Here is a 27,752-nt window from a genome sequence, read left to right on the forward strand (position 1 = left end):
GACACTGCGCTAGCAGCGAGGGCCGTTTTTACCAAAGCTGGTAAAAGCCCCCCCCCCCCCCCCCAAATAATGGCCAGGCAGTGAAAAAACTCTTACCATGTGGCCATTCGGTGAGGAGCCCTTACCGCCACCCAATGAGGTGGCAATAAGGGCTCCTGCACTAACCCGGCAGCGCCCAGCGATGCCCGGATACCGCCGGGTTATCGCCACAAAAGCCATTTCCGGGGGTTTTCTTTTTCCCCTGTAAATGGTGCGCACTCAGGGTGGGACTACTGCTGGCAGCCGCATTGGGTCAGCGGTAGTCCTGGAAGAGTGAGCGGTATGCCCGCGTAGGGCTTACTGCTGCTCTGTAAAAGGGCCCCTGAAAAGCTTAAAAAGTATTCACGACTTTAGATAACCAGAGGATCAACATGAATACACACTAACTTGACAGCACTTTAACAACAAGATATCTGCCTGTAACCCAGTACTTAGACTTAATACAACTCCTCTGTATTAAGCAATGAAATCCCTTCTCTCTATTCCACCTTCATGCTACAACATTATCAGGTTTATAGAAAAAGGACTGGTCCCTATTTGAAGCATATTATACCAGTTATTATTATCTTTATTCAAACAACGGCCCTGAGATGCCAAGTAACGCTCATTTGAAGGCTCTCACTCTGAGACCCTTGTCTTACTCATTAGGAGTGTGTCTCTCCTTTGCAGTCTGTATTTCTCATACACTTTGAGCACCTTCACTTACTCATTACAGCCAGTGTCAGTGCACAGATCTTGATTACAACAGCAAACATAAAAAGAAAGGAACTCCATAATGAGATAGGACAGCAGAAAGTACGAAGGGGAGACAGAGAAAGAGGGAGGCAGGCAACCATGAAGGAGCTAACGTGTTCTAAGGGGCATAAAAGTCTTGGGAAAAGAGGTGAGTCTTCAAGGCAGACCAGAACTTGGTATGAGATGACTCAAGTTAAAGTGCCAGGAGAAGAGTGATGCAAAGTGTTGGGGAGTCAAGAAAAAGAATGCAAAGTGCCAGGTAGCATCGCCAGGTTAGAGGCAGGGAATGGATAGCTAACCTGAGTCTAGTAGATAAGCATAATAAGCAAGAGGAAGTGTTTGGAATGGTATGTGAAACTAAATATGAATGGAATATAAAATTAAGATGCTTGTATCTTACTTCCAAAATAAAAACTACTGTAATAGGGGAAGAAGTGACATCATCGCTGTGGTATAGATGTTTAAGTGCTTAGCTCTGCAGGAGAGTTAGATAAAGAACTGAATCTCACTTCTCCCACTGAAATCTGTGACTTGCCGCGCGGCCATTTCAGGGAGGGAGCCCTTATCGCCACCCACCGAGATGGCGGTAAGGGCTCCAGTGTTAACCCAGTAGTAACAGGGCCAGAGCATCGCACAGCACTGCCCAATTACCGCCGAGTACACTCTGGCACTACAAAAATAAATACATTTTCGTACCACTGAAAATGACAGCGCGCTAGGGGTGGGAAGTACTGCCATCCCTAGCGCTTGAGGCTTACCACTGCTTAGTAAAAGGAGCCCAGTGTGTTTTAAGCATGTAAAATATATTTGATATTTTCCTACATTATGTTCTGAAGTGTATTTCTCCTGTTTGGCCAGCAGACGGTGCATGTTTATGCTTAAAGCTGTTACAGAGGACTGACTTGTCTTTATTTGGCACACAGATAATCGAAAGTGGCTGTAGTGATGTAACCAGTTTTTATTTGAAACTTGACTGTTTTGGGCTCTGACTGGCCTGCAGTTTTGAAAATTACCCAGCAGATGCTGCCTGTTGCTTCAGTCTTAGCCTGGAAGAAGAGGGAGACAGATCTTTCGCTAAGGCTCTGTGCACAATTATATGTCCTGAACTTCCCAGGTACTGTTTAGACAGTATATAGATATTTAGTTTGTGTTATAATTGATCCATATTTCAGTTACCTTTTATTGTTTGCTAATTGCACATTTTTTGTTCAGAGTTCAATTTTTATGAGAACAAAATTATTTGTTCGCTCTGTTGTCTGGACTGATAAAGAATCCCGGTAGTTGTGTGCTGGGTCTGAGAATGTTTTCTGGGAACTGTGGGACCACTGGGAGTGTGGCTCCAGTAACCTAGAAATCACTGGGGATAATTTGAGAGTGGGAGACTCGCCCAGAGACCCAGTCTGTGGGAGGAGGGTGATAGTGTAGCGCACAAGCAGCAGGTGCAGGCTGACCTGAGCTGTGCTGGGGTTAGACCCTCTAAGTTGCTGCAGGGTAACCCCAGGTGGGTGGCTAGGTGTTTCATGACACTTCCTATTTGTTTTAAAAGTATTTCCATGTAATTTCATTGAATGTCTCCTGGTCTTTGTACTTTTTGAAAGAGTGAAAGATCAATTCACTTTTATCTGTTCTACACCGTGTTGGAGATCAGAACCCCGTTGGTGAATCTGGAACGCATTCACCAGATGAAGGCCACCCTAGATATTTTGTAACACTTGAAACAATACAGGAATGAGCTTCACTGCTTACAAGTGGAGCAGGTGGATAACATTAGGCACAAGGTCCAGCAGCAATTTTTCAAATATGGGAAAATGCCGGTTAGGCATTTGAGAGGGCAGCGAATAGCTCACATCATTTCTAAAATTAAAGGGGTCTGGTGAGATCAGAAATTACTTTGTGCAATTTTACAAGGGACTTTATGATCAGGAAATGGAGGTTGGTAAGGATGCTATAAGGGTTAGGAACCTTTCTTTTTCACAGATGGTGGACTTGTGAGAACATCCAGGACAGCAGTCACAAGGTGTGTGTCTGTTTCTCTGATATGCCCATTTCCCAGGGATCCTAAGTGGTGTCTACTGGGACTGGGTAACCGAAGAGGACTAAAATGGAAGAGATTAAAAAGGATGTACCTTGCAGCAGAGATTAAAAAGGATGTACCTTGCGGCCAACTGGAAACAAACAACAGTGCCCAGAGTAATGGGCTGACTTTTGAAATTAAACATTGTTGGGGAATTGGAGAAGCTTATAGGTAAGTGGTTGTGTTGCTATAATTCTACAAGTGAAAAATGGTCTCACCTTTGGCAAATGGTTAAAGAAATGAGGAGATAATGGGCAATTTCTATGGACACTGAACAGTCACGGTGTACCTAGAGGTGGGTATGACAATTGTTGCTGTGTGTGTGGGTGGGTGGGGGGGATATTGTAGGTTTTAGGGGCGGGTTTATTGGGGTGAGGTTATAATTCTCTTATGGTTTGGTACAGTTGTATCTTTGTATTTTCTACTTTGTGCCTTTAACAAACACATACTGTTACAAAAAAACAAAACAAACCACACTAATAGTACAATCCATAACATTTCACTGGGACTGAGTTGGTAAAGATTTTTCCCAAATATAGAAAATCAAAGAAAACAATAAGTACCTGTATATAATATGTACGCCGCATTGAACCTGCTATGAGTGGGAAAGTGCGGGGTACAAATGTAACAAAAATAAAATTTAAAAAAAAAAACCAAATTGATAAAATCAACTCGGAATTAAAAGGGATAGTGATCCTAAAATCTACAAAATCAAAAAGTCAAAATTATCGTATCAATTTCTATTGAAGCAAAAATGAAACAAATAGCTAGATGAGACAGAAAGAACATGAAAAAACTTCTTTGAAAATGAGTGTGTGATGACTGTCATAGTCAATATAATGGAATCAACATTTATTCAATATAGAGGAATCAACTTTTCAAAATGATTGGAGGAGCTAAAAATCAACAGAAATTGCTCTCCCTGGACACAGTGAAGGAGTTTACTTAATATTAGGGGGTACCCACAGAGTTAGTAATTATGATTCAGAATATGCAGACCAATGGGCCATATCGGTTTTTATCTGCTGTCATTTACTAACTTACCAATGCATACAACCTCACCCCCCTTTTTGCTAGTATTTGCTGCACTAGTTTGCCAATACCACACAGGTTTAATATAAGGGACACTGTTATAATGAGTGCGAGATCTTCCTGTGCAGCTCTCAAATCATATAACAAGTCAATCTGTTTCTGTCTCAATGCTATTAGTAGTGCAAAAACAGCAACACAGCAAGGACAGCCCAAATGTGTAAAGCTCCCTCTCTATATATTTTCAGTATTTAAAAGAAACCATGAAAGGTAATCTACCATCATCTTGCACTGAAGCAACAGTAGTGTCAAATTTGTTGCTTAGCATTTCTGGGACCTTGTGCAAACTTGCTAATTTGATTTAAATGCAACTACATGGGACAGATGTTCTGTCCAAATTAAACACATTTTTGTGCTATCTATCGTATCACAATGATGATGGCACGTGTGTAAACTTTTAGTAACAGAGTGATAAGTTGAATATTGCACCATACTACTCATTACAAGTTATATCTCATGCAGATAACCTTAGACTGGAAGCAGAGCCTGCTGTGGGGAACAATAACATTTCCCCTTTATCCAGGTTTAAGAAAAAAAGGAAATGGCCTTACTAAAAATAAGTGCTAATGCTGAGAAGTGACAATTCTAAAAACAGGAAAATGTAAAAAATTGCTTTTCCTTCTTCTATAATTCTAAGCACAGGATACCTTCAATATGCTCCCTTATGAAGGGATCGTCCATAATGTTGCTGTGGTTTGTTTTCAGAATCTTCTCAAATTCAGTGATGTCATTATTCTGATAGGCACTTTAAGAGAAAAATAGAGCGAATATAAATCTGATAAAAATACAAACAAATATAAGGGAGGGGAAGTTAGAAAGAACATGGGTTGGGAAAGGGCTAGGAAGGCGAAGAGAGGTCCGTAATAAACAAGATCTTCTCTGCAATGGTTATAGGTGTATTGAGAGGGTTGGAGCTTGGAGGATAAGGGTGGGAAGGTCGGGAGAAAAAGGTGTTTGGGGGAGTAGGCAGTTTGTAATGCTGTTCATTCTAAGTTTTGCATAGTTCCTAAATTTGGTAAAATTTAATAAAAATGTCAACAATTAAAAAAATAGGTATGAAAACAGACTCGCTAAGAGGGAGTGGGAATTCCCTAGTTGTTGCATGACTGCAACGCAGAACTTGATGCATGCTTCCTAAAGTAATGTAATTGTTAATCATGCTGGGATCCCCTTTGAGCGAACAATACTAAGTTAAACCACATTTTATTCCATAAAAATGGCCTTATATCACAAAAAAAACAAACAAAAATAACCTTACCTTACTAAATTTGTCATTGCTAAAATTTCTGGATCATTTTTGTATGGTTTAGCCTGGACATGAAGAAAAAGAAAAAAAAAAAAAAAAAAAAAAAGAGAGAGAGATAAAAGAACAGTCTTCAGATAAGGACAGCAGTTAACCGACACTGCTTTCATTTACCATACCTCCTGAGAGTCAAATGGATTTATCCCTGACTTCATCAGCATGTTTGCTAAGACCAAATATTTCAAGCAAGTAGTTCGCCTGGGACTCCCCGACTCATCGTAATTCTTAAAAGCTTCAAAAAAGTCAGTGTGTGCCTTTTCAAATTCTCCTTCTCTTAAGTGCATTTTTCCTCCACATTCTGAAAAGGAAAGAAAACATGCATATCAACTGCATGAGCAAGACAGTCTTTTCTCTTTTTTTTGGGGGGGGGGGGGGGGAATAAAGTGTGTGCCTCTAGCAGGCAATCATGCCTTTGAATCCTTGGGGCTAGTCAGAAGAAAATGATGGAAGAAAAGACTGCAATCAGCATAAGGGGGAGGGGTGAAAGTAGTGAACCTAGAATGGTTTAAGAAAGAGAAAGAAATCAGATGACTAATTGGCACTAGAAAGTCTTTGGATTCTGCAGTTTATATACCGCCTTTCTAGTCCATTAAAAGGACTGCCCTATGTGGTTTACAACAAAATCAACATATATAAATATATAAAAAAAATTACAAAATACATAATAAAAACACATAAATACACATACATTTAAGATAGTAATACTTAACCATAAATAAATTATAATTCAACTGATTATGATAGACTTGTATGCCAGGTACTTGTCTAAACCTCTCTGATATTCAGTTACCCTACTAGATTTGATCACTTGGGTACAAATTCCTTAGTTTAACTGTAAACTGACTAATAACTATTTTACCAGTTTTAATTTGTATTAAATCTACTACTAGCAGTGGCATTGCCACAGGTGGGTCAGGGTCCACCCACTTTGGGCTCGGGCTCACCCAGCAGCAGCAGAACACCTTTCCTGCAAGCTAGCAGGGATAAAAAAAAGCCTTGCCAACTGAAGAGCTCCTCAAAGATATCCTGAATTTTCTCTCCCACAGCTTAGCAGTTGGTAGCAGCTTTAGAAAGCGCCTGGCACCAGACTCAGCACATGCCCAGTTTTTGCACATGCCAGACTCTCAAGTGCAATGTCTCCAAATGGGTTAGTTTAGCGCATACCTTCACGTTTATACGCGATTGATTTACCACCCTCTAGAAACCTTTCAGAGCAGTTTACAAATTCTAAAAAATAGTAAAAAACAGAAAGGAACTACAATCAGTGATAGGATAGGGAAAAGATTTATTGGTCCACTTGTATCCCACATTTTCCCAGCTTATGCGGGCTCAATGTGGCTAAAAAAGTTACAATAAAATACAAAATAGAACAGCAAAAAAACATTGATCCAGTAAAAGAGCTTGCAAATTAAGTACAGAGTAGCAAAGATAAGAGAAGCTGACAGAGGGGAAAGAGCGGATAAACTAACAAAGCGGGAAAAGAATAAGGGGGTTAAACAGCATTGTTGACTTCGGGGTAGGCTTTGTTAAACAAATAAGTTTTTAGCAGTTTTTTTAAAAGTTTGATGATCCGATGACTCTTTCAGGGGTCTCGGCAAAGCATTTCAGGTTCACGGGCTGATGAAAGAGAAAGAAGAGGCATAGATTGTCTTATATTTTAGATGCCTGCATGAAGGATAGTGCAGATGAAGAAAACTTCGAGATGACACCAAGGAATTTCTCAACGGCAGATCGATCATATCACACATGTACATGTAGTTGCCTGATGCTGGTGTCCACCTTGGGGGTCAGCACTCAAGAAAAAGATCCGGGTATCACTGCAGACCACACGCTAAAATCTTCTGCTAGGAATTATTAGTAAAGGGATGATGAATAAGACCAAAAATACTATAATGCCTTTGTATTGCTCCATGGTGAGTCCGCACCCCGAGCATCGCATTCAGTTCCGGTCGCCATGTCTCAAAAGGTTCAAAGAGCAACCAAAATGACAAAGCGGATGGAATTCCCCCAGCATGAGGAAAGGCCAAAGAGGCCTGGGCTCCCCAGCCCGGTAAAGAGACGAATGAGGGGAGACATGACCGAGGTCCACAAAATCCTGAGCGGTGTAGAATGAGCAGAAGTAAATAGACCCTTCACTCATTCCAAAAGTACAAAGACCAAGGAACACTCGAGGAAGCCACATGGAAATACTTTCAACACAAATAGAATTAATATTAAGATAGTTTAAGCAGATCTAAAACATCGGCCGGCACGGATTTCTCACCCTGCGGGCAGCAGTGGAGGCAGTTATGATTGGAAGGCGTCTCTACAGAGAAAAATTTTAAGAACTTAGTGAAAGATTGTTCTAGATGTAGGCATGGGGGAAGGGAGTTCCATAGGGTAGGACCAACAACGTTGAAGATCTTTGTTTGTATGCGGTCGAAGCAAATAAAATGGAGGGATGGCACTACCTTGAAAGCAATAATATTCCACATATCCTTGCTTAGGGAGGATCCCAAATCTCTCAGGTTCACTGTTAATGTTTGTCTCAAAACTGGTATTGGTCCAAAGAGACTCACCCCCCTGAATTTATAAGACATAATATGCACAGGCAATGCATGAAGATGTATTTGGACATTATTCTTAAGCAGGCTGGTGGCATCCAATACAATTTCTGTATCTTTCCACCACATTTTCTTGGTCTCTAATGCCCAGATGATTGAAAGCCCTGTGCTGTTCCAAACAGCGCTCTAAAAATAGTGCAGAATAGTGCGGGGCTTTACCACCCCGATGATCAGAGATTATAGCATACAAATTTATACACGCTATTATCTCTGATCATAGGTTAAGTGTGGGAGGATTGAGCTTGAGCATGCCCTTGGGCACAATCCTCCAGCACTTGTTTGACAGGTATGGGCTGTCAAAAGCTCAGACCAGTCAAACACAGGGGCTGGAGGTCCGTGAGACCATCAGTACAAGAAAATGGGACATTTAATTGCAAGTAATGTGGTTATGATCTTGCATAATAGTTTATATGGTAAATAGAGTGCTCCAAATAAATACTTTTGATACAAAAGTTCAGCAGGAATTTAAGTCTGTAAATTTGAGATGATAAACTCCTTAGGAATTAGCCTCTCTTATTCTGGATTGTATATCATCAATGTTCTATAATGTCCATAGTGTACACCAGTTTCTGGACTCTTTTACCCTATTTTATAAGGACCTATATCATACTTGCCCTTAATTAGTTCTATAGTTAAATACAAAAACAGGAAACATCTCAATAATACTTTCTCTTATTTGTACACAGTTTGAGTAAGCATAAAAAGCTGGTAATCATGAATTATTTTTTTTTTTACATGCTCTCACAAAGTTCCTGTCTCAGAGGATATTTAACTTCATCTGCACTGACGTGGGAACTTAATGTGCCAGTCTTGTTAAGAAGTCCTTGATATAGACTGGAAATTAAGACTCTGGGTCATAACGGATCTTGAGAAATTGACAGATCGAAGAGCAGATACAGACATGATGCGCAAGAATGGACAAACTTAGAAAGAATATGGAACACTGCTAGTGGTACACCGGGGGGGGGGGGGGGGGGGGGGGCAGCCATGAACGGGAGGATAGTGGGGGGAGGGGTGGAAGGGTTGGGTAGGGGGAAAAATACAATGTTGATTAAGTATTACAGATGAGTTTGAGGAATTTTGGAGAGTTGGTAGCCTTGTGGCTGCAGTTAAGTGTATTGTATGATTTTCTTTATTGAAATGTTGAATAAAAACAATCTTAAAAAAAAAAAAGAAGTCCTTGATAAACTGGCTCTCCCAGTTCTCAACCTGTACTTGCAGTTCCTGGGACTGGTGGATAATCTCCTGTGGATTTAGCAGAGGGCTGCAGACTGATCTGACAATTCCCACTGGGTTAAACATTCACAGAACCAAACTTTAGTTTTCATTTTTGGTATGGCTTTGGCTGAAGCCAAGTGATAAGTTTTGGCTGCAGTTTTGGTTTTGGCCAAAAGTGTTCAGACAGTTTCAGCAGCAGTTTTGTCTGCAACTGAAAACACAGCTACGGTCAGCCTCTAGTTAGCGTAAATGCAGTTCACTGAAGTGATTTACCCAAAGGTCAGAAGAACTGTCAATAGGAGAAGAAGGATTTCAATCCTGTTTTCCTTGGTTCTCAGCCTGCTGTTCTAGCCATTAAGTTACAGCAAAGTGAAAAACATGGAGTCAAAATCTGGCAATGGAGGAGAGGTCATGATGACAGAAATCACCAACGAAATCAAGATCAGCTTGAACATCATGGACTCTTGGGCTAATGCATTTCAACTAAAACTCAACAAAGAAAAAACACACTGTCTCATCCTCTCATCCCAACACAGCGCGGACAACCCCACAATCATCAACACTCCAGATTACACTCTCCCTATCTCAGACAGCCTGAAAATCCTCGGCGTTACAATGGACAGCAACTTAACACTAGAGAGCCAAGTGACAACCACGACACAGAAAATGTTCCACTCAATGTGGAAGCTCAAACGTGTGAAGCAATTTCGCAACCTGATACAAGAAACATTTCGCAACCTGATACAATCAATGGTACTAAGCCATGTAGACTACTGCAATGGAATTTATGCGGGATGTAAAGAACAAACCTTAAAGAAACTTCAGACCGCTCAAAACACGGCAGCTAGGCTTATCTTCGGAAAAACACAATTTGAAAGTGCAAAACCCCTCCCCGAAAAACTACACTGGCTCCCAATCAAAGAACGCATTGCTTTCAAAATCTGCACTCTGGTTCACAAAATTATCTACGGTGAAGCACCGGGATACATGACAGACTTGATCGACCTACCAATTAGAAACACATTCAAATCAAAACGAATGTACCTAAATCTGCACTACCCAAGCTGCAAAGGACTCAAATACAAATCAATCTACGCATCCAGTTTTTCCTACATAAGCACACAACTGTGGAACGCATTACCAAAATACTTGAAAACTATGTAAGATCACCTAAACTTCCGAAAAACACTAAAAACTAACCTGTTTAAAAAGGCATACCCCACTGATCCAACATAAATGCCTGATCTCTGCAACACAACAAAACTAAAGTACGTAATGGACATAACACAACTCTTCCGTTATACGACGCCCTAATGTGGCTGTGCCACATGAACTTTATCTTGCCACAACATCACTTTGTATTTGTTCACACCGGAGTCTGCAAACGCCTCTCCGGTACTATGTAAGCCACACTGAACCTACAAATAGGTGGGAAAATGTGGGATACAAATGTAACAAATAAATAAATAAATGAAGGGTATGGGACATATCAGAGAACAGATGTACTAAGGAGCTGAAGAGCAACCGCAGTTGTAGGTGAGTAATAGATGAATAGGAGAAGCTTGAACTGTATGTGGAAGCAGATATGAGGCCAACCTACAGACTTGAGAAGAGGTTATATAGTTGTCGAGGTCTGAAAGATAACTTGTAGTACTGAACTTTAAACAGACTGGCCAGCTACAAAGTATTCATGTAGTTATCTGGTCAGATTAAGGGGGTAGTTATTAAGATACATCATGGCAACAATGATTGTAATTTGCCCGATAACACACATTTATTTATTTATTACATTTGTATTCCACATTTTCCCACCTACTTGCAGGCTCAATGTGGCTTACATAGTACCGGAGAGGCTCTGAAGTCTCCGGTGAACAAATAGAAGGTAATGTTTTGATAGGATAGAGTTCACGTAGCACTGTCACATTAGGGACTCGTACAACGGAAGAATTGAGTAATGTCCATTACGTACTTGAGTTTTGTTGTGTAGCAGAGTTCAGGCAATTAAGTTGGGTTGGTAGGGTATGCCTTTTGGAACAGGTTAGTCTTTAGTGATTTCCAGAAGTTTAGGTAGTTATATATAATAATGAGACATAAAACACATGCAAATGCATGCAAAACACCTCATTATGTAAATTGAATAACAGCTTGCAGTCATACCTTAAAGCAGTCAAGCATTAAAATTATTTATTTGTAGCATTTATACCCCGCTCTTTCCCGCTCGATAGCAGGTTCAGTGCAGCTTACAATGTAGGGTACAAAGTATTACAGAGGTAACACAGCGGTTTAATGCGGTTTACAATGTAGGGTACAGAGTATCCCAGAGATAACACAGTTGTATAGAGTGGGACAAGAGGAAGAGAAGTGGGGGGGAAGGATAAAGGTATGGGTAGTTTTAGTTGTGTGGATGAGGTTCGTTAATTAAGTTGGTTTCGTTTGGATAGGCTTGTTTGAAGAGGTAAGTTTTCAGCAGCTTTCGGAAGGGTGGCTGTTCAGATGTGTCTTGGTATGGCATCCCATCCCCTAGCCTCCCCAAATACATCCACCATTCCAAAGAGCTCCCTATCACAATCCCTCCCTGAAGACCCCCCCCCCTTTCCCACCAAAGACCACCCACCCTCCCATGGACTTCCCACCTGTTCAAATCATTGGTGCCTTAAGAGTTCAAGGGCAGGACAGATCCCCAGTCGTTCCTGCCTCTGCCAGTACTGTGCTCAAAATGGAGCCAGCAATAGTCTCAAAGTCACCAGCATCATTTTGAACCCAGCGTTGGAAGGGGCAGGAGTGACTGGGGATCTCTTCTTCAGAACTAATAGACTCCAAGGATTTGGACAGGTATGCTTAGAGGGCCTATCAGAAGTTGGAGGAGCTCCGGGTGGGGGCTGGGGGGAGAAGATGTTTTTAATAGCCGCCCCCTTTAAGATGGGCCTGGGAGCAATTAAGCTGCAATATGTATGATGCTGCTTGTGAAGTTAATCACAAACTGGATTATTCAGGTACAGTAAGTCACTAACCTGCAGTACTGAGTTACTCCCACAGTAAACTAAGGTGCAGTAAAAGTTTAGTTTACTGTGGGAGTATTACTGTACCTTAATAGCTACCCCCTTTAAAGATATTTTGCAAAAAAAAAGATTAAGTAGTTTCACATCAACAAGTCACATTCAAGTTGACCTTCCAGAAACACACTGTATTTCATCGCTTCACAGTTAAAATTGGAAAAAGACTGCAGACCAGAGACTCCAGTTCCTGCAGGGACACAAATGTCAAATGCACTTGAAAAATAATAACTTTATTATTGACACAACCTTTCTTAATTTTATCCAAGATTTTTTTCCCTTAAAAATCAGAAAAGAAAAACAACCCATAAGTTAATATTTTAAAATGTGGCTGGGAAAGATGTGCGTGCTTGCCTTAAATTCTTTCATCACTCAATAATTCATACTTACTGAGGTACACTGAAATACAAGAGACTGCTTGAAAATTCCTAGAATATGGTTCTTTTGCTGGGAATCTGTTTGTGAGAAGTTAAGCAAAGCATAATTGGTCTACTTAAAGTTTTCCTAGCATGGACATTCTGCAGTTTTTCCCATAACTTCCCCTGAAAAAAGAAATTGATCTTTCATCCTGCTCTTTTATCATTTATATTAACCACAATGGTGTAATCATTTTTGCTTTGATCAGTAATCTGTCATGTAACCATCACACTTACCTCTGATAACTCCCATGATGAGCGGATGAGGGATTGCAGATTTGATGTGCAATGACTGTTCATATAGTGCTTTAAGTTTTTTATTATTTTTCTGTGCTGTGTACATTTGAATTTCCAAAGCATAGATTTCCAATAGTTGTGTTCCCTTCTTCAGGTCATCTTCTCCATCATCAGTCTGGAGGCAGGAAGCAAATATTTAGTATTATGCAGTCCATGCAGAAATGTAGCTTTAATAAGTGACACTTATTTTCCTAAAAATAGTCACTAAAGCCTCCTGCATAAAAAGAGCAAAGAGAAATTAGGTCTTACCTGATAATTTTCTTTCCATTAATCCTTCCAGAACCCATGGGATAGCTGTGTCCATCAACCAGCAGGTGGAGATAGAGAACTGAAGACCGAGCTGAAACAGGGCAGCTCCTCAGTATTTATGTAGACAAGCAGTAAGGAGAAATTCAGAATAAACTCAACAACCTTAAAGAACTTGCTAACCAGATGCACAAACATGTCTGAACCTCTCTCATTTTTGGACAACTTGTAGAGAACAAGAGACAGGCAGGAAGCACCATGCAAGTTGACAGTTGTTATTTGACCCATTACTTCACACCAACTAAATATAATAGAAACCTCGGGTGGGCCTCTGGAATAGTGGGAAGGACTGATGGAAATAAAATGATCAGGTAAGACCTAATTTCTCCTTCCATTAAGTAGCTTTCCACTATTCCAGAACCTGTGGGATGTTCAAAAGGAATCTATAGAGTGGGTAGGATCCTGGCGCTACCACCCCGAGGACCGAAGCCCCAAAACTCGCTTCCGAGTGTGCTGCAACATCCACCCTGTAGTGCTTGCCAAAGATATGCAGCTTTGACCATGATGGATAATTGTTGGCCTTTGGCTATTCGTGTTGGTGAAATTGGTGTACCAGTGCAAAAGGAGATAAAAGTTACTGGGTGTGATTTTGGATTCCCAGCTTTTGATGAAAGATCAAATTGTAAATGTGGTGCAGTCAGCCTTTCATCAACTGTGGATGCTGTTTTGCTTAAAACCTGTGTTATGTCCAGGTGATTTTCGGAGCTTTAGTCAGGCGATGGTTTAACCAAAAATAGGTTACTGAAACTCTCCTTATTTGGGTGTTCCAGAGTATAGGCTTAAAGTGTTACAAATAGTAGAGAATGCAGCTGATAGATTGGTTGCTGGCATTTCTAAATTTGAACATAACACTAGTGTTGAAACAACTTCACTGGTTTCCTGTGAAACAGAGTGCAGTATAAAGTTTTTGACTCTTGTTTACCAAGTGGTTCATGGTAAAATGCCATAGATTTTGATCAGGTTTTCTCATCAAAGGCCTCTCATCTGGAAGGACTTTAAGATCTGATTTCACTAAATGTTTGAATTTGCATTTTGTATCTTCTGTGTATTATGCTACTAACCAAGCATCAGTCTTTTCAACCGCAGGAACGCTTATATGGAATGCTTTGCCTGGTCAGCTGTGTATAACTACTAGTTTTCAGCAATTTAAGAAAATGTTAAAAACACAGCTTTAGGTTCAAGCTTTTTTCTGATGGGTAATGTAGAGCTGAAGAGTTTGTGCAGCACTTTATGTTATGTATGTTAATGAAGATGTATTTTTGTTATTTTGTATTTTAATATGTATGATTTTTATGGAAACCGCTTAGAATATAGGCGGGCTAGAAATATCTAAAACAAATAAAATAAATATCCGCCATAGACAGTAAGATAGACTCTGCCAAGGATGCGCTGTACCCCCTCGTAGAATGAGCCCGCAAAACCTGAGGAGCCTGCTTTCCTGCAAGCAAATAAGCTGATGCGATAGTCTCCTTCACTCATTTAGCAACTGTGGGCTTGGAAGCCATAAGGCCAAGCCTCCATTTACCAAACAGCACAAATAGTCTGTCTGATTTGTGAAACTCATTTGTGACTTTCAGATATCTAATGAGGACTCTACACAGATACAGAAGCATCAAGGAAGAATACGGAGCCTCTTCGTCCTCTCTGCGAAAGGACGGATGCTCCACAGACTGGTTGAGATGAAATGCCGATACCATTTTCAGAAGAAAGGAAGGAACCGTGCACAGGGAGACCTCACCTCCAAAAAGAGAAGAAAGGGATCCTGACCAGAGAGAGCCTGAAGCTTCGAAACCCTACACGCCAACTCAACTGCCACCAAGAAAGCTGTCTTTAGCATAAGATCTTTCAAGGAAGCCTTCCAGAGTGGCTTAAAAGGAGGCTTCTGAAGAGTTTGAATGACTAAATTAAGGTTCTACTCTGGACACAGTGTATGAAAGGGAGGCCCATAAGCGGCCTGCTCCCTGCAAGAATCAAACAATATCCAGGTAGGCTGCAAGAGACGTCTTCTGTAGTCATCCCCTGAAACAGGCCAAAGCCACAACTCAAACTTTTAGAGAACCTAACACCAATCCTTTCTGAAGACCTGCCTGGAGAAATGCTAGGATGTGCATGATCTTAGCAGAGAAGGAAGAAAGTCCGCGCTCAGAATACCAGCCCTCGAACAACCACACCCATGCATATGCCATGGATGTAGAGCATTTCTGGAGCCTGAACCAAGGTAGCAATAACCGAATCAGAATAATCTTTTTGTCTCAACCAAGCCTTTTCAAAGGCCAAGCTGTAAGACTAAAGGCAGGGAGTAGCCAGGTTTTGACATCAAGGGGAGCAGACTTTTCTAAAATAGGCGCCAGTGCAAGGCTGAAGGGCTGGGAGAGAGGGGAGGGTTAAAATCCTCATAGGCATATGCAGTCAACTGACTCAGCTGTCTGGGGAGGCTAGGGTGTGATTGGGGTGGGGGCAATACCCACGTAAGAAGTAAAGGGATAGTAGGGGTACTTTTGAACACAGCAGTGAAGGACCCCTTCGCTGTGTCTCTGGTGCACATGCACCAGCTATTTCCCCCTAGTATCTCTATTACTGATGGTATTATGCACACTGAATACACTCCAGAGAATTATGTGCCAAAAACAACCAAATAATATACCACAATAATGCAAATTATTAAACAGAACAGTATTTGCAGTATTCTGGAAATATATGTAAGTACTTTAACACTGGACTCCTAGTCAGTCCTAGCCCCCACTCCAGCATCTTCCTGTTAGATATGTGAACAGTGAAATTCAGCAGCACTGTAACAGAAATTCTGTGGTTACTGGCAACCATAAAATAGTCTATCAAATATTTTAGTAAGTTGCCAAATGGTCAACACACTTTAGATCTGCTGGTCTTTAGTTTACTGTACAGTTAACAAACATGTTTGGAAAAAGTATATTAACTGTTATCTAATGGGTTAGAGAAGTGGATTGAGAACCAGGGAAGCCAGGGATCACATCCCACTGCTGCTCCTTGAGAGAGTGGGCAAGTTATTTAACTCTGCATTGCCTCCTGTACAAACTTAAGACTGTAAACCTCTAGGGACAGGAAAATACCTGTTGTACATGAATGCAACTCACTTTAAGCTACTACTATGAGAGGTATGAGCTAAATATAAACCCAACATCCAGTACCAGGCATATTGTGAAGTAATATAAAAACCTACAAAAGTCATTCATTAGGAACTGTAGAGCAACTCTATCATACCATAATAGAAACATCTATGAATCTCAAAACAAGGGTCTACCTAGGAAAAAGCAGCAACATAAATATTGTAGTGGGCACTGGAACATCAATATACCTATTGAAAAAGATTAACAGCCAGATTAAATCAGACTGATCCTACACAGACATTCAGTGGTTAACAGAATACCTAGCCTCCTTCACACACACAGAACATACAGATCCTCATCATATACAGAATAAGTAACCATAACCTAAAAATACAAATATATAGACAAAAATTAATCTGTACCTCCAAGCAGCCAGACATTGCATACATTACAACACCAGAAAAAAAAGAAACAGTGATGTGTGCAAAACAAAGATAGCAGCTGCAAATTTCAAAACTGATATATTCCAATCACTACATTAGAAATTAACAAATACAAATAAAGCAAAAAAACAGAACATAAAGGTGATATATTTTCATTGCACTAACTTAATACATTTTTTGATTAGCTTTCAAAGACCAAAACTTCTTTCCTCAGGCCAGGGTGGTATAATGCTTTTATGGTATACTGTCCTGACCTGAGGAAGGTGGGTTTGGCTTCTGAAAGCTGGTCAAAAAATATATTAAGTTGGTCCAATAAAAAGTATCACCTAATTTTCCATTTAAATTTTTTTAAAATTTTTATTACCTTTTGGAGTTGACTAACCACCTTATAATTGAAAGAGAAAAACGCCTAGATTTCAACCCAAATCGGGAGATAGACGTTTATCTCACAAAAACGAATAAATCAGTATAATGGAAAGCCGATTTTGGACGTTTTCAACTGCACTCCATCGCGGAAGCGTACAAAGTTGACGGGGGGGTGTCGGAGGCGTGGCGAAGGTGGAACTGGGGCGTGGTTATCGGCCGAGGAGAGATGGGCGCCTTTCGCCGATAATGGAAAAAAAAGTATGCGTTTGTAGCTAGAATTTAGGGCACTTTTCCTGGACCCTGTTTTTTCACGAATAAGGCCCCAAAAAGTACCCTAAATGACCAGATTACCCCCAGAGGGAATCAGGGATGACCTCCCCTGACTCCCCCAGTGGTCACTAACCCCCTCCCACCACAAAAAATGATGTTTCACAACTTTTTATTTTCAGCCTCAAATGTCATACCCACCTCCCTGGCAGCAGTATGCAGGTCCCTGGAGCAGTTGTTAGGGGGTGCAGTGGACTTCAGGCAGGTGGACCCAGGCCCATCCCCCCCCCCCCCCACCTGTTACAATTGTTCTGCTTAATGCTTAGTCATCCAACCCCCCCAAACCCACTGTACCCACATGTAGGTGCCCCCCTTCACCCCTTAGGGCTATAGTAATGGTGTAGACTTGTGAGCAGTGGGTTTTGAGGGGGATTTGGGGGGCTCAACACACAAGGGAAGGGTACTATGCACCTGGGAGCTCTTTTACCTTTTTTTTTGTTTTTGTAAAAGTGCCCCCTAGGGTGCCCGGTTGGTGTCCTGGCATGTGAGGGGGACCAGTGCACTATGAATCCTGGTCCCTCCCACGAACAAATGCCTTGGATTTATTCGTTTTTGAGCTGGGCGCTTTCATTTTCCATTATCACTGAAAAACAAAAACGCCCAGCTCACAAATTGTCGAATAAAACATGGACGTCTATTTTTTTCAAAAATACGGTTCAGTCCGCCCCTTCACGGACCCGTTCTCGGAGATAAATGCCCATGGAGATAGATGTTTTCATTCAATTATGCCCCTCTAAGGGTCTCTTTTACTAAACCGCACTAGCAATTCCCGGAGCAGCAAATGAGAGGAAGCCCATTCAATTTCAATAGACTTCCTCTTATTTGCCACGCAGGAATCGCTTGCACAGCTTTGTAAAAGAAGACCTAATGTGGTTACCACACTAATTTAATCTGAATTACAAATAAAATTCCTTTTCTACCTTTGTCTGGCCATTTAGTTTCTCTGGTTTCTGCTTTCTTCAGTCTTCTCTTAACTCTCTTGCCAGGGTTTTCTGTCCATTTCTTTTTTCTCTCTCCTGTCTTCTATATTTCCTCCACTACATTCATGTCTGACACTCATCTTTCAGCTTCTGTCCATTTACATTTTATTCATTCTTACTATCCGGTCTTTAATCTCCCTTTTTTTTTCCACTGAATCTACCTACATCTACTATAATAAAACACACCCTCAACGTTCTGAGGACACTGACGTCACTGCAGGCACTCACACACAGGTTCGTAACTTCATGGTGGTGAAGCCACAACACTCACCATGTCGGCAGGCCCCGCCCTCGCGTCACACGTGATGACGTCGAGGGCGGAACACGAAAAAAAGGCAAATCAACGAACGGGGAGCAGTAGGGAACATCCCAGACGTAAACGCCGACGTGACCAGCACCCCGGCCCCTTTCAACACATCGCCACGCCCCTTTGAAGGTACCGGCACGCCCCTGGTAACACACTCTTCCCCTCAACACCTTCCCTCCCCCCTGTCACCTCCCATCCCCTTACGCCACTATCCCTGGTGGTCTAGCGGTACCTGTTCACTCGGGCAGGAACGAAGGAAACCCCGCTATCCTGCCCGGAGCGCTGCTGCTAGCTGCCCGGCTGCATCGTGTCTGAGTCCGGCTCTCGGCGAATCAAAATGGCCGCCGAGAGTTGAAGCTGCCTCGCAAGACTTCAACTCACGGCGGCCATTTTTAAACGCCGAGAGCCGGACTCCAACACGATGCAGCAGCAAGGAAGCAATCAGCACCGCTACGGGCAGGAAAGAGGGGGCTCTTTCTTTCCTGCCCCGACCGAACAGGTACCTCTAGACCACCAGGAAGACAAGCGTAAGGGGAGGGGAAGGGAGTCCGGTGCCGGCTAGGGCCCGTTTCATCACCGCCAGAAACGGGCCTTTCCCACTAGTTTTTCCATATTTTCCCTCACCCAAGCCCATCCATTCCCCTTTCTCTTATTCCCTAGTCTTTAACTCTTTCCCCATCATATAACATCTCCTCTTCCTTTCTTTCTCTCCCCCCTCCACTATGCATCTCCTCTTAGTATCTCTTTCTCTTCCCCACCTAAATGCAGCATCTACACTCTCTATCTATCTCTTTCTTCCCCTGCCAACCAGCATCACCCCATCTCTCTTTCTGTCTCTCTCTCATTTCCCCATAGCCAGCATTGCCCCATCTTTCTCTCTCTTCCCAGTTATCCAGAATTGCCCCGTATCTCTCTCTCCTACCCCATTCAGCATTAGGTCTTTTTCTCTTCTCCCCCATCCAGCATTGTGATCTCTGTCTCTCTTCCCCATCCATCATTGCTCTCTCTCTCTCTTCCACCCAATTCAGCTTCACCCCATCTATCTCTCATCCCATCCACCATCTCCCTGTCTCTCTCTCTTTTTTTGTTTTGTTACATTTGTACCCCATGCTTTCCCACTCATGGCAGGCTCAATGCGGCTTACATATTGTATACAGGTACTTATTTGTACCTGGGGCAATGGAGGGTTAAGTGACTTGCCCAGTCTTCCCCCATCCAGCATCTCACCCTCTTCCTCCCTATCCAAAATCACCCTCTCTGCTCCCCCATACAGCATCACCCTGTTTGTCTCTCTTCCCGCCCCGCACCCAGCATCATCTCCCTTTCACCCCCCATCTCTCTCTTCCCATCCACCATCACCCTGTCTCTCATTCCCCATCCATCTCTTAATCTTCCTCCCCATCCAGCATCCAGGGCCGTGCCGATGCGGTAAGCGAGGTAAGCGCCGCAGGGGGGCGCCCACCTCTGGAGGGCGCCGCCGCGGTGCTTACCCTCGCCCCGCGCCGCAAAGGCCTTTAAATATTTTACCTGGGTCGCAGCAGCGTCAGTGAAAGCGCTGCCGACCAGCAAGGGCGGGGCGATGGGGGCGGTCCGCCCCGAGTGTCATCAGAAAGGGGGGTGCCGCCGCTCCCGCTGCTCTTCTTCCTGGCAGCCCCTCCCCCGCACCAGCCCTTTAAAAATAAATTGCCGACGCGAATAGCGAGCGCAGCACCTCGTGTGCAAGTAAAAGAAGCGGATCCGATCATCTCATTGGGCCTTCCCTCACTGTCCCGCCCTCCTCTAACGCAACTTCCTATTTCCTCTAGGGCGGGACAGTGAAGGAAGGCCCAATGAGATGATCGGATCCGCTTCTTTTACTTGCACACGAGGTGCTGCGCTCCCTATCGCGTCGGCAATTTATTTTTAAAGACCGGGTGGCAGGGAGAAGACGAGGCAGGGTGAGGGTGGGGGACAGATGGGGTGAAGGTGGGGGGGGACTCGGATAGCAGAAGGGACTGGGTGGGAGACAGATGGGGTGAGGGGAACTCGGATGGGCAGAAGGGACTGGGTGGGAGACAGATGGGGTGAGAGTGAGGGGCACTTGGATAGCAGAAGGGACTGGGTGGGAGCCAGATGGGGTGAGGGGGACTCGGATGGGCAGAAGGGACTGGGTGGGAGACAGATGGGGTGAGGGTGGGGGGCACTTGGATAGCAGAAGGGACTAGGTGGGAGACAGATGGGGTGAGGGGGACTCGGATGGGCAGAAGGGACTGGGTGGGAGACATATGATGGGGTGAGGGTGCGGGGCACTTGGATAGCAGAAGGGACTGGGTGGGAGACAGATGGGGTGAGGGGGACTCGGATGGGCAGAAGGGACTGGGTGGGAGACAGATGATAGGGTGAGGGTGGGGGCACTTGGATAGCAGAAGGGACTGGGTGGGACACAGATGGGGTGAGGGGGACTCGGATGGGCAGAAGGGACTGGGTGGGAGACAGATGGGGTGAGAGTGAGGGGCACTTGGATAGCAGAAGGGACTGGGTGGGAGCCAGATGGGGTGAGGGGGACTCGGATGGGCAGAAGGGACTGGGTGGGAGACAGATGGGGTGAGGGTGGGGGGCACTTGGATAGCAGAAGGGACTAGGTGGGAGACAGATGGGGTGAGGGGGACTCGGATGGGCAGAAGGGACTGGGTGGGAGACAGATGGGGTGAGGGTGGGGGGCACTTGGATAGCAGAAGGGACTGGGTGGGAGCCAGATGGGGTGAGGGGGACTCGGATGGGCAGAAGGGACTGGGTGGGAGACAGATGGGGTGAGGGTGGGGGGCATTTGGATAGCAGAAGGGACTGGGTGGGAGACAGATGAGGTGAGGGGGACTCGGATGGGCAGAAGGGACTGGGTGGGAGACAGGGTGAGGGTGGGGGGCACTTGGATAGCAGAAGGGACTGGGTGGGAGCCAGATGGGGTGAGGGGGACTCGGATGGGCAGAAGGGACTGGGTGGGAGACAGATGGGGTGAGGGTGGGGGTGAGGGTGGGGGGGGCACATGGATAGCAGAAGGGACTGGTTGGGAGACAAATGGGGTGAGGGTGGGGGCACTTGGATAGCAGAAGGGACTGGGTGGGAGACAGATGGGGTGAGGGGGACTCAGATGGGCAGAAGGAACTGGGTGGGAGACAGATGGGGTGAGGGGGACTTGGATGGGCAGAAGGGACTGGGTGGGAGACAGATGGGGTGAGGGTGGGGGCACTTGGATAGCAGAAGGGACTGGGTGGGAGACAGATGGGAGAAGGGGCATGGATCTGGAACTGGGGTCTGAAGTGAGCAGGAGGGAGAATGGGGTCATGCCTGGGGCAGAGGTGGATGGGAGAATCAATGGATCTGGAACTAGGGGCAGCCGCAGGTGGGAACTGGGAGCCGAAAAGAGGGGGCATTGAGAGAGGGGGGATAGATCCTGGATGGAATGGGGAGTGAGAGGGAGGGCAGACCCTGAATGGATGGGAGGGGGAAAGAGAGAGGGCAAATGGTGAATCGAAGGAGCAGAGAGAAAGGGCAGACAGTGGATAGAAGGGAGTGAAAGAGCAGACAGTGGATGGAAGGGGCAGAGATAGAGGGCAAATGCTGGAGGGAAAGGAGAGAGAGAGGGCAGATGGTGGATGGAAGGGGGAGAGAGAGATGGCAGACTGGGGCAGATGGTGGATGGAAGGGGCAGAAATAGAGGGCAGATGTGGATGGAAGGCACATTAGAGAGGGCAGACACTGGATGGCAGAGAGAGAGCGAAGACAGATGCTGGATGGAAGGAAGACGGTGAAAAGAAGATGAGGAAAGCAGAAACCAAAGACAACAAACTGTAAATATATATTTTTATTATTTTGCTTTAGGATATAGTATTTTAGCTGTATTAATAAATGTTTATAAATAGAACATGTAAATAAGGTAATCTTTTTATTGGACTAATTTTAATACATTTTGACTTAACTTTCAGAGAACAAAACCCCCTTCCTCAGATCAGGATAGGATACTGTAACAGCACTATACTGTATTGACCTGAGGAAGGAGATTTTGGCCTCTGGAAGTTAAATGTATTAGTCCAATAAAATGGTATTATTTTATTTTCTGTATTTGTTTTATTTCTATTTGTTAATTTGTAAAGTGGTGATTGGTATTTGTTAGTTTTTTCAAATTTACATCTGCTGTCTTTATATTTTGCACAGTACTAGGAGACATTTTCTGTTTCTGTGGCGTTGCATTGTATGCAGAGTCTGGCATTGGGGGTTCAGTTTAATTTTTGTCTAAATAGAAAGTTTATGATTACTTATTCTATAGTGGATTAGGGTGTATCTGTGTTTGTGAAAAAGACATGGCTTTCAGTTGGCATTGACTGTGCAGGATCGACGATCTGTACTATTCTGTCTGGTTTCGTTTTACAATAGGTGAATTGATGTTCTAGTGCTCACTGTAGTGCTTAAGATGCTTTCCTTTTCCTTGTGTGACTCATAGAAACGACTGCTTATGGTATGGTAAAATTGCTCTATAGGTCGTGTTTTGTATTCTCGGTATGCCTAGTACTGGATTTGGGGGGGGGGGGTGTTAAAAAAAATGACCGGCCCCGGGTGTCAACTACCCTAGCTACGCCACTGCTGCCGACGTCTCCCTTCCCTTGCACTCGTTGGTTCCCTCAGTGTCCCGCCTTCTTCTGACGTCAGAAGAAGGCGGACACTGAGGGAACCAAGAGCGCAAAGGGAAGGGAGATGTCGGCAGCGCTCCGCTTTCACTGACGCTGCTGCGACCAGAAGTAAAAGATTTAAAGGCCCCAGGGCGCGGAGGGAAGGGCAGAGAGGCATGGATGGGAGGGCAGAGAGGCATCGATGGGAGGGCAGGGCCCAGGGAGAGGACAAATTGCTGGAAGGGGAGGGGAGAGAGGATTGCTGGCTATGGATGGAGGAGGGAAGGGCAGAGAGGGACAAGGATGGACATGGGGGCCCAGGGAGAGGACAAATTGCTGGAAATGGAGGGGAGGGGAGAGAGGAGGATTGCTGGCTATGGATGGAGGAGGGAAGGGCAGAGAGGGACAAGAATGGACATGGATGGGAGGGCAGGACCCAGGGAGAGAGGAGAAATTGCTGGAAATGGATATAGAGCAAGAAATGAAGAAGAAAGGAGAAAAGTAAAGAAATAAATGGAAAGGAAGCCCTGGAAATGGAGTTAAGAGGACAGATAGCAGCAGAATCAGATACTGGACCAGCATGATTGAAAAAAGAAAGTCACCAGACAACAAAGGTAGAAAAAAAATCATTTTATTTTCATTTTAGCATTTGGAATATGTCCACTTTGAGAATTTACATCTGCTATCTTATTTTGCAATGTATACCAATTTGTTTCTAAGAATATTGCTGACAATTCCTTTCAGTGTGGCAAGTGGTGAGCGATCATTTTCATGGGGGGGGGGGGGCGTGATCATTTTCACGGGGGGGGGGGGGGGGCGCCAATTGATAGTCTGCAGGGGGGCGCCAGAGACCCTAGGCACGGCCCTGCCAGCATCATCCCATATCCGCTTCCATCATTATCCTGTCTCTCCCCCCACCCCCCCAGCATCACTATCTCTCTTCTTCTCATCCAGTATTACTCTCTATCTCTGGTACCTCATCCAGCATGGTGAAGTCTCTGTCTCCCCCCCCCCCCCCCCCTTCAAATCAAGTATCACCCCATCTCTCTCTCTCTGCTATCCCATCCAGCATGGTGCAGTCTCTGCCCCCCCCCCCCCCCCCCAATCATCACCCCATATCTCTCTCTACCTTTACTCTCTCTCTCTGCTACCCCATCCTGCATGGTGCAGTTTCTGTCTGTTCCCCTCCCCCCCATCAAGTATCACCCCATCACGCTCATCAAAAATCACTTTATTTCTGAATTTCTTATCTCTTTTGTCTGTCTCTTCACCCCAACATTCAGCGTCATCCCCTTTCTCTCCCGATCATTTTCTTTAACATCTTTCAAGTTTGGCGGAAGAGCAGCGTGGTATTTGCAGTAAAAACAAAGTGAAAGCATACGCGGGACCATTTTCCTGCATGCATGCACATGCCACTGCTGCTCTGTCAGTCATGCTCCCTCTGACCCAGGAATCTGCCTCAGTCACAATCCATAACTAACAATGAGTACCTGTGCCAACCTGAGCAAAAGCAACAACAGCCTCCTCAGCAGCAGCATCAGGGCTGGGAGCTGGACAGCCACAGCTCTGGAAGGAGGGCCAAAAACACAGACAACAGACAAGCATTGAGGGAGGGAGGCGCGGGGAAAAACAAAACAGCCCCTGCGCTTGCCATAGCCAATGCCTGCATGCCTCCCCTGCAGTCAGCAAATAAGATTGCACTTGGGCGCATGATCGCGACGTGCCAACAGCATGTCCAGAGGAACAGGGGTGCGCTTGCCTGAACCGTGAGTTGGAAAGTAGGGGAAAGATCAGAGGGGCATGCCACGTGACGGGCAGAGCAGAGCAGCAGTGGTGCATACAGGAAAATGGTCCTGCGTGCTTTCACTTTGTTCTTACAGCTAATACTGCTGCTGCTCTACCGCTGAACTTGCAAGCTGTAAGAAGATGATCAGGAGAAAGGGGAGGAAGAGAGATCAGTGAAAGGAGTGGTCCAGCAGCAAAATAGGCGCCGTTTTTATCCAAATCTATTGGGGAGCTACGCCACTGACGAAAGAGCATGGATCCTCCATGATCACTGGACTTTGCTTCAGGAGGCCGCATACCTGTGGAAGACAGAGAGGACTCCCTGTCCAGCAGGCGAATCAGGTCTGCATAGCACTGCCTCTGCGGTCAATCCAACATTACGAGAATTATTTGACCCTGGTGCAATGCGATCCTTTTCAACATATGGCGTACCATGGGCCAAGGAGGGAAGACATACAGTAGATGTGTCTCTGGCAAGGGTATCGATCCCCACTGAGCCTGGTTCTTTCACACAGCTGAAGAACTTGGGAACTTTGACTTGCCTTCTTGATACCATCAAGTTCAGAAGCATAGAACACCATAGGTCCACTATCAGCTGAAACCTCTGGCTGAATAGCTCCCATTCTCCCAGGTCAAATGAGTGCCTGCTGGGAAAGTCTGCCTTCACATTCAAGGACCCCCACAATGTGAGCTGCAGACAAGCAGAGAATTTTCTCCACTCGACTCATGAGGGAGGACACCTCCACCGACGACAGATGACTATGGGTCTTGCCTTGCTTATTCAATATAAGCCACCACCATCGCATTGTCGGAGGAAACTTGGACTGGGGCCCCTGCCAAAAAGGGAGTGAAGTCGCATAAGGCATTCTGTACAGCCCTGAGCTCCAAGCGGTTTATTGACCACCGAGACTCCTGTTTCATCCAGAAACCATGTGCCAGACAGAATTTGTAATGAGCTCCCCAACTCAACTTGCTAATGTCTATTGTCACCACCTCCCACTGTGTTATCGCTCTGAAATTTATTCAAAACTGTGCTTGTGGCCTTGTGGGAGATAAAAGTATCTCAATAATAGTTTTAAAATGAATATTATTTAAAGATTTAAAAAAAACTAATTTTGTAAGTTCTCACAAACCCAATTTTCTGCTAGCAGATGGAACAATAAGTAATTCTCCTAACCATTCCAAATTTAAACACCGACGTTTTAGTAACCAATAAAGGTCATGCATAGAAAAAGAGACACTATCAAAACAACTCAACCCACAAACCATCCTGACAGCAGTATTCTGCATCAACAGCAAAAAATTATGTAAATTTCTGGTAACCAGAAGATATAACGAATTATATCCAACTGAGGCAGCAAAACTGCCTGGGCTAGAACCTTAAAGTCCTCCTGTTGGATATTTGATTTTATTGCCCTTAATTGCCTTAACATTAAAAATCTTTTGCTATGGGCATTTACTTGTCTATCAAACCATAAGCCCGAATCTAGGATTATACCCAATCTTCTTGAATGATCCTCTATTTTCAGAATTTCACCTGTATCCAATGTTACTAAACTTCACAGGAATTATAGACATCTCTAAAGCAAAGCATTTTAATTTTTTGCTTATTTAACTTAAAAAATATATCTAGTGGCCCAATTATCTATAACAGAAATATAATACCTAATGGACTTTAAAGTATCAACAAGACTTTCCAGTACTGGACATAAAAGAAAAATATCATCTATATAAGATAACACAGATTATCATGCTAACTGAAAAATAATTGCCAAAAGAACTCAAATATATATTACACAGAGAGGGCGAAAGCGGTGATCCCTGAGGCACTCCGGATCCAGGACTTCAACTAGATGATTTACCAGTTTTCCCTTTGACATAGTAAGATCTGGTCTTCAAAAATAATTCAAACCAACTCAATATTTTCCCATTAATACCTATCTCATTTAACTGAAAAAGTAGAATTGAATGATCTAAAAACATTTTTGGCACAGGCAGAAAGTCAGCAATGTTGAAATGCACAATTGAGTGTTTAATGTCTATCTAACTTTTAAAAAGAATAAGTAAATAAGTGTTGCCATACGGGAAAGACCAAATGACTATCAAGCCCTTTGGTCTCATCACGCCTCTAAGAACGTCTACCAAGGTCATGGTGGTGGTTTCCAACAGTGGCCAATCCAGGTTACAAATACCTTGCAAAATCCCAAAACAGTACAGCTACAAAGTAGTAAATTTAAAACGAATCGGAGAAAATATTTCCTTCTCAATGTGTAATTAAACTCTGGAATTCGTTGCCAGACAATGTAGTAAAAGCAGTTAGCTTAGCAGGATTTTAAAAAAGGTTTGTACCGCTTCCTAAAAGAAATGTTCATAAGCCATTATTATAATGGACTTGGGGAAAATCCACTGGTTATTTTTAGGATAAGCAGCATAAAATGTATTGTACTGTTTTAGGATCTTGCCAGGTACTTGTAACCTAGATCGGCCATTTGTTGGAAACAGGATGCTGGGCTCCATTCGGTCTGTCCCAGTATGGTAATACTTACGTACTTGACCCTATAAAATAAATTTCCACACGGAGCCTGCTGTTTCAGGAATTACAAAATGTTTTGTTCCCCCATTAATATTAAACAGCACATTGTCGTGGTAATGCAGATAGGCTTATACACTATTTTACACAGA

The 27,752-nt window shown here is 43.9% G+C and overlaps 1 protein-coding gene across 2 annotated transcripts in view; it reads right to left on the reverse strand.

Moving 5' to 3' along the window:
- Positions 1-27,752, reverse strand: part of COPS2 (COP9 signalosome subunit 2) — a 55,206-nt gene that overhangs the window by 11,088 nt on the left and 16,366 nt on the right. For both annotated transcript variants that reach the window (XM_030189566.1, XM_030189567.1), the window contains exons 7-10: positions 12,768-12,942; positions 5,360-5,538; positions 5,196-5,248; positions 4,585-4,682 (exon numbers count right to left, since the gene is read on the reverse strand). In XM_030189566.1, the coding sequence (XP_030045426.1) occupies positions 4,585-4,682; positions 5,196-5,248; positions 5,360-5,538; positions 12,768-12,942 (505 nt within the window). The remainder of the gene's footprint in view (positions 1-4,584; positions 4,683-5,195; positions 5,249-5,359; positions 5,539-12,767; positions 12,943-27,752) is intronic.

The sequence above is a fragment of the Microcaecilia unicolor genome, chromosome 1, assembly GCF_901765095.1.
Source record: "Microcaecilia unicolor chromosome 1, aMicUni1.1, whole genome shotgun sequence".
In the NCBI taxonomy this organism is placed as follows: Eukaryota; Metazoa; Chordata; class Amphibia; order Gymnophiona; family Siphonopidae; genus Microcaecilia; species Microcaecilia unicolor.